The sequence below is a fragment of the Strigops habroptila genome, chromosome Z (assembly GCF_004027225.2).
Source record: "Strigops habroptila isolate Jane chromosome Z, bStrHab1.2.pri, whole genome shotgun sequence".
NCBI lineage: Eukaryota > Metazoa > Chordata > Aves > Psittaciformes > Psittacidae > Strigops > Strigops habroptila.
This window is the reverse complement of record NC_044302.2, coordinates 66,812,704-66,825,398: the sequence shown is the minus strand read 5'-3', so window position 1 is coordinate 66,825,398 and position 12,695 is coordinate 66,812,704. Positions and strand designations below refer to the sequence as shown.

The window sequence follows — 12,695 nt, the reverse complement described above, 5'->3', positions numbered from 1 at the left end:
AATATTTTTTAAACTTGGTTAGGTGATTGTGGTTAATCCAGACTTCTCCAAAACTAATCCTAAAGGAACTCCTATGCAAAAGTCACTCGGGAGTCTTGCAGATGCCTGTGACTTCCACCTGGAGGATTTTCTCCAAGCTTCAGAAAGCCAGCTGCATTTCTAGTGTGGGCAATTTGATTGCTGTGTGCAGCTTCACTTCCAAATGGGAGATGGGAGCAGTTTGGATCACATCAGTATCCCTAGGAAGCTTTCTGTTAACTCCACCACTGGAATTGTGCAGGTCTTCATTCAGATACCAGAAGCCTTAATCAATCTGGCCAAAGCTGTTGTTGAAAATACAGCTGAACATGAAAGGGGGAACCAATTTTTAAAATCTAGTTCTTAAGACATTTCTCAGTGGTATCATTCAGGCTGTAAGACTTCTAACATAGGCAGCTGTATGCAAAGTGTCATATACCATTAGTCACTGTTGAGTCAGAATGCATTTGGAAGAGTGACTTAAAAGGTATTACCATCCAGCCCTATATATCGTCCTTTTTCTGATGTTTCAGCTTGAAGCTTTTTCAACTCTCTTAAACCTTCCTTTGCTTTGTCTTTAATCTATATGCTGGAGGTTATATTTTTCTAGTTCTTTCCTTGCTTTATGACCCATATTTGTTCATCAGCTAGACCAGATTCTGACATGCAAGTCACTGTTTGAAGAATAGTGTGGCAATGAAAACAAGTCAGCACTTCTAGATCCTTGTGTTGTTATGCTTCCTTTCCCCAAGAGCTCCTGGTTTAGCAAAATTATTTCAATTGGGACATACGGTTCTGCTTGCTACATATCCCAGGTAGCCTTTTTGTGCTGGATATATGCACAGTGATGGAGGAGAAAGCTGAAGAAGAATAGACTTGAGTACCTGTTTACCGCTTAAAGTCTTGGCTGCCTAGCAAGGTGAGTTTTATTTCCAGATGGCAGCTCTCAGAGTTTCAGTCTCTGTGATTGTTTCTGCAAGGCAACACACGCAGCCGTCTTTCCTCTGTCATTTACTGTTACCCAACAAAACTGATTGAAATGCTCTTGCTACCCCTTGTGGTAATGCTGCGCAATGATGGGTTTGCTCATCCCTTTACTGGCTGCCTCCTGTTCCTGTCTTGTGATTTATATGTCACTAAAGGTGGAAGCACAAAAGAAAGCAAAGTTGCGGCTTACTGACATATATTACCTATCTTCCATAAACCAAATTCTAGGAACAGCTGTACAGGTTATTTTCAAATAATTTCCTGTTAGTGTGGAAACTTCACATTAAAGACAGAGGAACAACACACTTTGTAGAGTAGCAGTCAGAAAAAGCTTTTGTAGAGCTGCTGGACATTCTGTAGGTACAGTGCACTTTTCCTAGACTCAACAGTAATACCTCAAACAGTAAGAAGTCTTACCTTTAACCCTTTGTTGCTACTTCTGCTAGTGAAGCGTATACAAGAGGAACCTGCCTTTCTGGACTAAGACTATCTGAGCAGCAGTTTTTAAGAAGCAAATTATTTTGTTCTGTCTCTCTGTACGTATTTATTTATTTGTTTGTTTGGAGTCCTTGCTTTTGAGGGCTGTGGTCATATCAAATCCTCATTGTCTATTTCCCTTCTTCTCTACCCTTCTCAGCACTCCTCATCCCTTCCTTTTCTCTCACGATTTGCAGTTATCTTCCATTATTTTCAAGAAGAACTTGAAAGCTCTCCCCAGTTTTAGTCTTCAGAACCAAAAAAGAAGATAAGCCCTGGCTGGAATTAAAGAAAGCTCTATAATTTTATAATCTTGTGATTATTTCTGAGATACATTTATTTATATTTCCATGCCTAAGTTCACAATAACCGTAATGTGAAAATCTGTGTACCCTAAGTAGCTTAGACTGCGAGAGAGAATCATCCCTTCTCTAGGGTGGCACTGGGAGGGCTAGTGCTGGGATGTGAGTGTTTTTCCATCTCAGGCACTGCAGAACTGGTACAGACTCCATTTTCTCTCCTTTGTTCTAGAGAGCTCACCTCTCAAAATGCCTTTCCCCACAACGGAAACACACTAAGCACTCAGGCTTGAATAAACTCTAGCGTTGGGGTTGTTTGCTATCCAGTGGTTTTCTGAACTCCCCTGAGGACTCTGTGTGGATGCTCTGGAAGAAATTTGAGTGAGGATTAAAGTGATGGTCAGCCCACCCACACCACATAGGTCAAAGAGTAGCAGCCAGATGGGGAGCTGTGTACCACCAGCAGGTGGTCAGAAACAGGCCAACAGCTCATCCTTGTTAGAAAAATTAGTTGTAGCAGCACAAAAGCAGGTAAGCCTTTGCAAAACATTGTCGTAGACAAGAATGATTAGTTCTCTGGGTATGCCATGGAAATCCAGATTAGCATGTGCTATTTACCCTCGGACAAAGGAGAGAAAAACCCTCCAGTCTTTTCAGGCTGCTGCCTGCTGCTTTCTGAATACAGACAAGACCCTCTGCCCTTACAGGGCTTCAGTTTTCCTTCCTGACTGCCAAGCTCAGGCATACTTATTCCAGATGTCTTGGCAAAGTCACCATGGGAGAGGAAAAAAGGCCACAATGCTTTGATGTAGAAGAATACAGAAAATCTCTTTTTCCCACTTCCATCTGCACATTCTTAGTGAGACACCTGTAATCAGGCAGTCACTATTAATACAGAAAAATGGGTGGTCGTATTCAGTGAGCACAGCCAACTGAGGTATTTCTGATGCAAGGGCCACACAAGTGACAGAGTAGGTTTGGGGGTTTTTACATGGAAGCTCAATTAGAAAGGTGCTAGAAATGGGCAGAGGATCATGTTGCTGTGATATAAGGCAGGGAAGGATTGCAGTAGGTACCAGATACTTAAGGATAACTTCCCATATGCATGCATATGTACAGCAGACACAAGGTAGCTGCATGTTTGTGTGAAAGAGATTAACTGCCTCCACATACAGAGGGTACCACAAATGGGAGATCATGCACTCCAGCAGTTACCAGGATTAGTAACACTCTACTACTTACAGTCATGGGTCTGCACAGGATCCTCCCAGGCACAGGTCCATATGTCTGTCCCATCTGTTGAGACTTCCAATACCATTTTCACATAAGCCAATTTTTTAGTAGCTAGTGATACTAAATTACCTGATCCGGTGTGCATTTAAATCGAAGTAGAAATCCCTCGAAGAAGACACTACCTACCGTAAGACGAGAGGTCTTGTCATCTGCACATCAGAACCCATTCCTACAAGAGGTTATCCAGCGAAGATAGCTAGACCTTATTTCCAAGCACACAAAAGGAAGCAATTCTTCCTATAGTGGATTATGAATCTGTAACAATGTTTTCTGAAGCCTCCTGGTGAGACCAGTGAAACTGCTTTTCTGAAAATGTAAATTCTAATTGTTTACATAACTTCAAAATGGAAGATTGGATGAATTAATAAAAGGAAAGTCGTGGAGGGCTCCTAACTGCACAGAAACTACTTCTGGCTCAGAAAGTTCCTGAGCTGAAACTAATGTGGGGCTGGGAGAGGCACCATCTTATGGCTTCTTCCAAAGACAGGATACTAAGCTAGATTAAGCTTGTTCTGATCCAATAGAGGCTTGTTTTTTAAGAGTGATGAGTTCAGAGTTCACTTGTACAATTCTGGGACACTGAAAGGGAAAACTTCAATTTAGCCTAAACTCTTCTGCTGTCTCAGAGGGATCTAAGAAAGATAAAGACAGGCAATGTGAAAGATCTGACTAAACACTTCTGAACTGCAAAAAAATGAACATGACTTCCTTGGAAGTCATGTTAAAACCCCATTTTGTTTGTTCTCTTTCAACAATTTTGTCTGGAGCAGCCATAGTGTCTTACTTGTGTTATGTTTTGTCAATGTTTTTGCAGGTGTTCCCGAAGCAGAAGTTACTTGGTTTAAGAACAAGGTCAAGCTGTCCTTTGCTCACCATCTGCATGATGGGTTGCTGCTAATTCCAAATGTTTCTCTGTCAGATCAGGGGTTGTACTCCTGCAAGGCAGCCAATCTTCGTGGGGAGGTAACTGAAAGCTCCCAGCTGTTGGTTCTTGGTAAGTCCAGGGTATCTTGCACTTGCAGCAATAGTAAGATGGCTGCTGGCACATCTAGCCTGCAGAACTAACTAGAGGATGTGAAAGAGGGGATGGCGTAGAGGCAGCCCTGTTCTAAGAAAATAATCAGTCTGCATTTTTTCTCTGGGCAGCATCACTTGAAACAAGATGATGGTAAAAGGAAGATGGATAAGGAGAAAATGTCTAAGCACAGGGACTGCACCTCCCAGTCCTGAGATAGTCAATTTCATTCTTATAGACTTACCAGTTAAGAAAAGCATTTATTAACTGTTTTCTAAAGTGTCTTTCTTGAAATGACAATGATGCCACTTTCTTCCCTGTGAAGTTCTATGCCTCTGCTGAGCAGCCTTTCTGTACCTGTCTGTGTGATACTGGTATGTTTCACACCTATAAGATGCATAAACCAAGTGTACTTTTAAAAAGCACTTCCGAAGTTCAGTGACTAGTAAAGTTTACTTTTTCTTGGGTTTCTAAACAACAGACAGAAAGCATAGCTAGGTGATTTGAAAAGACAATGTCAGCTGTGAAGCATGGGTGGAAGCATTACCTGGTAGTAATTGGATGTGTGGGAAAAGGATTTCCTTTCCTAGTAACTCATCTTCTACCATTTCTCCATGCCTGGCAGATGAATGATCCAGCCAGACTATGTAAGTGCTTCTGTACATTTGATAGTGAAGCCTCAAATTTTGAAACCTAGTACCTGTTATTGGTGCAATACCATTAAAGCATCCGTTACAGCTCTCATCTTTCATGACTAGAGTGAGCACAGGTCCCATGGATGGTGCAGCTTCCAAAGGAAGTTTTAAAGTGAGATTTCTCAGTTTCACAGACAACACTAAAATCCCTTTATGGATGTTCACATGATTTCCTGTGAATGCAGACTGGCTCTAGAAATTCAGTAAAAAAAAATGGGGAAAAAAAATTATCATCTGGGTTTCAACCTATAAATAAGCACTCCCACAAGATCTTTAAATCCTTCTCTGATCTTTAGAAATGGCTTAGTTTTTAAAAATAGAAAGTTACTGTGAGTTATGCGAGCTGCTTATGTTTGTAGGCAAATGACATTTTTAGTTCCTTGATGGAAAGAAACAGTTCAAGCATCCATGACTCATACTTCTGGTGGTGAGTGTGATCAGCAATAATAAACTTGCTTGGTGTCTGCCATGATTTAATTGAAAGGGGATGAAGCCACCATTCACTTAAATCAAATATCCCATCATTTCCATGACAAACGGAATTGGGAATTATAAAAATGGTGTGATTTTTAAAACAGCATGATGGATAGTAAAGAACTAAATCCTGCAGCTCTCAGCATAGATTGATCCTCTTGAGCTCTGAACCCTTAAGTCCTTTGGAGCTTTGCCTAAGTATACCACAGGATTTGGCATAGTTATAACCATATTTAATTAGGGCTTGATCCAGGTTGTAGCAGACATTAAAAAGTTTGCTACTGAGTGCAATGGACATTTGATTCAGCTTCTATGCTCTATAAATTCCTTCTTTCATCCAAGCTGCTTTATCTCTTGATACCATGTACCTTCATCATATACAAAGGTCAACCAGAATGCCATGATAGCCTTCAGAGAAAATTTATTTTATTTCGTGGTCATACTGATCCAGATGTTATTTTAATGATTTCTCTAGTGCCTTACCTAACATGAGGCAAAGCACACCTCCAGTAGTTGTCCAAAGTTGCTCAGACTGCCCCTCTGAAATGGTAATATTGCAGAATAGTAAATAATGAAGCAATAGCTGGTGATGGTTTTGTTGATGTCCCTGAGATGTTTTCTGCTATAGTGTTGCTCATCACTTCCGTCTCCCAATCTGTTACCAGAGCCTCCACGACCTCTTCCTTACCTAAAAGACTTAACAGCGGTGCTTTCCAGTGTTGGGACCAGCACTCTTTCAGTGCTGACCTCTCCTTCAGGAACAAACATGACCGTCAGTCCAGGGAGCTCTGCTCTCATAGGTAAGTCAAGAGCTTTAAATTTTTTTTTAAATTAAAAACTGTTTACAGTTTTGATTATAGCTATGCATCTGGTTATCCATTACAGTTAAGCATCTGGTTATCCAGCCACGGAGCACTGGGACAAAAGACATCAAACCAACAGTGCATTGTCAGTCATAATCACTGTCAAATTATTCTCAGAACTTAGAAGCTCATTTATAAAAAGGAAGTCCTCTTTTTAGTGTAAAGCCCCAAAGCAGCATGCAGATAAAGGCTCCATTGTGCCACACTTTGTTATACCCTGGAAGAAGCAGTGCCTGCTCTGAGGGGCTGGCAATGTCATTCAATGCAAGACGTGGCAAACTAGTGTGCCAGTTATCTAAAAGAAGAAATGCTTGTGGTTACGTTTTAATTTTTCACTGCATTTGTGTACAACACTTTCCATATGTCTGCTATTCATATTGTATGTCCTTCTTCTTCAGAGCCTTTTCTAGAGTTTTGCTTATCCCTTTAAACATGCTTTTCTTTTGCAAGGTCTCTGTTGCATTGTTAGTTTTATTCCTTTTTGTTACATGACAAAACCAATGTCTGCACAAAGACATGTAAGGAAGTAATTCCCAATGAAATGCTTTTTTTTTCATCCTTTTCTGCCTTTTATATAAGTTTCTCCTCTTTACACTGCAAGTTCTGTTACATGCTTTAAAGTCCTTTCAGATCTGTGGGCATGATTATTTTGCGAGGAGAATCTCAGCCTTTTCTAAATTTAATTTCTCACACTGATCTTGGGCCTCTACTAACTGTCAGGCTCAAGTAGGCTAACAGCTTCTCTAATGCTCTTGTTACTGCATACAGTGAAATCTTGTCAAGTAATGCAGTCTCAGGACACTCTTTATCTTTTTAGAGCCAGGGATCTGAAACTTTTAGCAAAGGATTGCTAGATGGCCTGAGTGTTTATAGCTCTAGTCTCTACAACTTCCAAAACATTCTTTGCTTACATTTAGTAGCAATTTTAAGATTTTATTTTCACAGTGCAGGCTTTCTATTTATGTTTTTAGATTTGTATGTTTTACTTTTCCCCAGTGCTGACATATGCATATATTTGCACTGGCTTTTAGTGTGCAGCTCTGGATTACATTTCTGCTTGCACAAAAATTGCACTGAAATAGTCCTTAGTGAGGGAAATATCTGAAAGTATTTATTAGCATCAAATAAATCATTTTGAGTATGGTTTTATTGTACTTACTGTTATAAGACCATGTCACACTCCTGTTACATCCATTTCCCCTCAGGTTTCCAAAAGAGGGCTTTAGTAGTTGTAGGGATATTTTTCTTGTTTGAAAGCAGTAATTGAACCACAAAGGGTATTCTGCACTGCCTGTATATAATCACCTCAAAATTAATTTCATTTGGCCATGTCACCCTGCACCCTGCCATTCCACTTCAGGGGCAAGGAAACTCCATGAATCTTAATAGGAAAATAGCAAACCAGACTCATTCTTGAGGCAATTCCCTCCACTTGACTGGTGTTTTACTGACCTGCTTTTGGGGCCAATTACTATTACTACCTACGGAAACCTCCTGAGAGGTTTCTTTCTAATGAAAAATCAGCATGGAGTGGGCTGTCTAATCAATTAGAAAGCTACAGTCCAATGTGCTGCATCATGTTGTATCAATAAAAAAAATACACAAAGCATTCAGCTTCCGTGTATGCTAACAAAAGAAAGGACTCATCTCTCAGATATTTTCTTCTTAATCAATGTCTAGTTTACTCTGTATACTAATGAGAGTATGGATTACAATCGAAGACTCTATATTTACTCCCAAATTTAATTTACTCCCACACTCCACAGTGCAGTGGAGAGTGGCTAAGGTTATTGTGGACTACTCTGATACCTTCATAATCAACCTTTGCTTGAAATATTGCTACACTGGAAAGAATATCTTCATGTATTTCTAAGCATCAGCTGCAAACACCAATTTGGAACAACTTGTCAACTTTTTAACACGTGACCCACGTCTATGTCCTCTAGCCACAACATCCCCTTCAAGCTGTCCACTTATTCTTTCTATTCTGCCACCCAGCCAGTTGACTTTAATCCTGTGAAGTCTTTCATCATTTATTATGTTGAGGTGTTTGCTCTACATGCCTGGATGCCCCATGTAAGGCGTTAAAAATTTCTGTGTATAGGGTTCCTTGTCTGTGCTGCTGCTGACAGGTACCAGCATCTCTTGGGACACAGAAGGCATTGAATTAGACTTGATGTTTGGAAATCTAAGGATATGAGGATTTGTAGAGTAGAGAAGGAAAATAGGGCATGTGCAAAGTAACAGAGTGAAGTGTGAAGAAAAGGAGTGATACCTAAGCTTTGGCGAAACTTTGTGTTTTAAAGGAGCTAAAATCTAATTTGAAAAATGATGTTAGAAACAAATTCAAGTATGAATTCACCATGTTTTGAGAAAAACGGGAATTAAAACTGCATTAAACACTGGATTTGTGCCCGGGGTGGGGGGAGATGCGAGGGGGAGGGTGGAAGGGAGAGAAGGGGAAAATAGAGGAGCAACAGAAAATTAAAGTTGCAAATGATAACTTGTTTGGAAATTAACAACTGTATAAAATATAACAACAATTAACAAGCTGACTTAAAAGGAGGGAACTGGTGCCTCGAGATTATCATACATGACATGCACATTATTCTACAAAGTGGACTTGTGCAATACTTTCACTATGTTTTCAACCATTTGAAACAACGAACTTGCTCTCTGGAGTCAGGTCCTATGCATTTCTTCTATACAAATTTCAGGGGTTTACAGAAGGTAAAGGTCAAGGCCATAACACAAATACCTGGTTTAGAGGTCTTCTCATTGTCAAGGGTAATCGAGTGGTCATTTGTGTGCCTTTACTACGGAAATAGAGGGAAAGATCTTTTAAGGACCCATGCCCTGCCCAATGGAATCAGCAACCTACCTATTAAGATATAATATAAAATACCTTTTTGCATGAACTTACAGGAACATTTTTTGTCTTATGTACTTTTTACTTTTCCTTCTAAAGGGCTGAGATTTCAGTTAGCTTTCTAAGCCCAGCTCTTCACTCAGTTAGAAAGCATGATAATGGCTTACACAGACTGATGCTCACCCTTCTTCTCAATTGTTGGAAGTACATGTAGAGCACTGCAGTCATCCCCAGACCTCACATTTGTTGGCAGCCTGTGTAGTAGACACTTCTGTGTCATCTGCAGATCACACATCTGAAGGACAGGACTTCCCTTAAAGGAGAAGCTAGGACCCATGAGTTTAGGAATATTTCTGGGTTTTACAGTAGTGCAAACTGACAACCAGTGGCGAGCAACAGACCATCATGCACTTTCTGATGTCCTTGATTCATGGAAAGTTACAAGAAGACTTTGTATCACACATAGTATAAAACACAGTAAATTTCTGAAGTGACACCAATTTCTATTTCTTTGGAAAGTTTTCATGTTAGACCTTAGTCTTTGTAAGGTTTCTGTCTTTCAGACTTTTAAGATTTTGAATACAGGTTTCCTGAATGTTGGTAATGAAAGTGTTACAAGAACTTTCACCCTTTTCTCAGAAAGAAATTCTTTTGTTCGTCACCTGATAAGACCTTTTTTTTTAAGAATATTCATAACCATTTGACTTCTGTAAGTCCTGATTACTTTGTGGAATTATCTTTTTGATTTAAAGGAATGTCCTAAGTTCAATAGTTTCTTTATTTATGCTACAAGTATCACTGTGGTTTTTTACACAACTCCCTGGACACATTTCCATGGGTCTTGAGCTTTGTGAATGTTAATTTTCACAAAACTGAAGTTGTAGGACTTGGCATCCCTGACTTCTAACACTCAGAAAAGGCTTTTTCTGAGCCTTTCAAGAAGGCCTATCAAGAATACTTGCTTTCATTTGGGTTCAAACTTGTTGTTTCCTGTATTTGAAGACATTTCAGTGAGAAAGTCTGAGGATCTTGGAAATCCTGGTGGGGATCCACTACAATTTCTCATATTTACTGTGACATTACTGGAAACTTCAGCAGACTTGTCAAAAAATACAAAATAGGATATAAAGATGTCTCCTTAGCACAGAAGAATACTGTATTTAGTGCAGATATTTACCATAGTGAAAGCTGAAGCTTTAATGACTTTGACTTGCTTACATTTAAGTGAGGATTCGTGAAGGAACATTGGAAGAAGGTCAAAAATGAATACTTCTAGGAATCTAGAAATGTGGGACTACCTGTAAAATGTCATAGTGAAGGAAAAAAATGTTGAAAGAGAAAGTACTTTGCTTGTAACAGCAAGTATTTCTTGTCATCTGTTGCTTTATTTAAATGTTTAGTGGTAGATGAGCTCTGAGTAGCACATAAAATGTCTGTGAACACAGTTGATTGATAGATTTTTCCCCAGAGCTTCAGGTCCATGTCCTGCATGTTTTTTGGTTGGGGTTTTTGGGGGCTTTTGAGGGTTTTTTTTTGGGGGGGTGGGTTCAGAAATCTTGATTGTATGTGATTTCTGAAAACACAATGTTCACTTGAGAATATGCATAATGAAGGAAGGAGGAGATGGCGGATTGCTGCATTGCACAATGTATATAATTAAATAATGGGTTTGGACTGTATGAGGCACCGACGAGATGCATTTTCATTTTGATTGCAGCACAGGCCCATGAATTTAATGACAAATGGGAGCATAAACTGTTAAGATGGCTAGGATCTGAAATGAACTGAAAATCTAGTTCTTAGTTAGCACAGTGCAAAACTTAAGCAATATATTTAAAAGAGAAAAGACAAACAACAAGAATTAAATATTGAGATAATAATAGCTATTGTGTATAGCTGCAATATATATAGTTAAGGCTCACTGTATCCTGATCAAATGTTCACATTTTGGCAAAAAAAATAGCAGCAATTTTTTTGAACAAAAGAGGAGGTATCATCATTATATAAAGTCTTGGCTTTTATTCTGTTTTTATTCTTTGGATGAAATAAATGCAATGCAAATCCTGGATTATAATGGTTATTCTAGGCAATCTGAAGATATGACTAAACCTATGGGCAAAAGCTTAGTCAATCATTTGGAACCTGATTCTCATCCCTTTTATTTCTCTGACTACATATTCTCCAGTTTATTCACTGGGAACCTGCTGTTGTCCCCAGCATAGGACTCTGAATCTTCACTTTTCCAGGCTGCACTACATCTATCCAGTTTTGTGCATTTAGCAAAAAAAAGTCCTTATTTGTAGGAGATTCTGAGAACAACTGTAAAGTTAGATAGCAAAGTGTACTTTTTATGACCAGAAAAGTACAGTCAGTTGTGAAAAAAAGAGAAAATACTGCTGCTCCATATTTATTGTGTTCTCCCTGATGACGTCCGTGTCAAATATATTCACTTCACAAATCAGAACCTGATTGTACTAGCTGCAAGCACTGCAAGCACAGTCCTAGAAAGCAGATTTCTTTCTGGTTTTATACATTATCGCCAGTGACCACAGAGTTAGAGCAGCTTCATTGCCAATTTCATTGCTGCTTCAGAAGATGAAGAGCTGGACTACAAATTCCTGTTCTGCAAACACCAATGTTATTTAGCGATTAAGCTCTTGTTAAAACAAAGTAATAAAAAGCCCCCTTTCGCATGAAAGATGCAAAGGATTCCCCTTACCAAAGCAAGTATTTCCCTCTCGTTTTTCTTTTACAGTCAATAGCATATCCCCCTCGGTTTCTTGTAGAGTCACTTAGATGCCCAGGTGCCCAGGTGCCACATTGCTTGCAATGACCAGCTTTTGCAGTATGAATAAATGACTTAATCTGAAAGAGCCCACTACATTAAAGCCAAAGCCCAAAGGTCAGGAGGGTTTTTCAGTCTCCTTCTTTTTCATAGGGGACCGCTTCAAGTCTATGGCTAGTATTTGCCTACCTGCAGATTTAAGGGTTAAAATCATGGCTATCTGAGAAGTTGTTTTACACAACATCTTGTTTTTCCTCTTCACTCTCTGTAATAAATTGGCCATCATGTTTGACAAACAGTTCTAATGTTATAGAATATTTTTTAGAAACTTCATTTTACCTTAATAATCCACTGTGATGAGGATAAAGCTCCAGTTGCATTCATAGGATAATCTGTCGAGTTAATTGTATTTTCTAATTCCTTCCATTTTTGTCTCAGTGGAAGTTCTGCCTTGTCACACTATTTACGAGAATTCCCATTTAAGTGACATTTCTATCAAAATAAGAATTAAAATTAATATCAAGAGTATGCCATTATCATTGCAATTAATTCACCAATCATATTCTAACAACACGTTGATTACATTGTAAACATTGTATAAGGATCATACAGTATTGCAGTATCTTCCTTCCACATCAGACTACACTGTAGCATTTCACTGAAATGTGTGGCTTTTCATTTGCACAGGCATACTGTGCACACTTCAGTGTATACAGCATGTGATGCACAAGCAGATTCCCCTGCTCAGTTGAACATTTTGACCACACTGATACAGCGGTGGTTTTTCAGGCAATCATACACCAGCCCTAGTGTTTGTTTTCCAGGCAATCAGACACCAGTCTTGTCTCTGCCAAACTCTGAAAGCACAGCCAAAAGAACAAGGTCCTCTAGGCAATCTGCTGCCTTGGAGCTTTTTCCTG

At 39.3% G+C, this 12,695-nt stretch overlaps 1 protein-coding gene across 1 annotated transcript in view; it reads left to right on the top strand.

Annotated features, from left to right (window-relative positions):
• Nucleotides 1-12,695, top strand: part of ADAMTSL1 (ADAMTS like 1) — a 312,286-nt gene that overhangs the window by 280,539 nt on the left and 19,052 nt on the right. The window contains exons 23-24 of the mRNA XM_030470560.1: nt 3,889-4,068; nt 5,924-6,058. Of these exons, the coding sequence (XP_030326420.1) occupies nt 3,889-4,068; nt 5,924-6,058 (315 nt within the window). The remainder of the gene's footprint in view (nt 1-3,888; nt 4,069-5,923; nt 6,059-12,695) is intronic.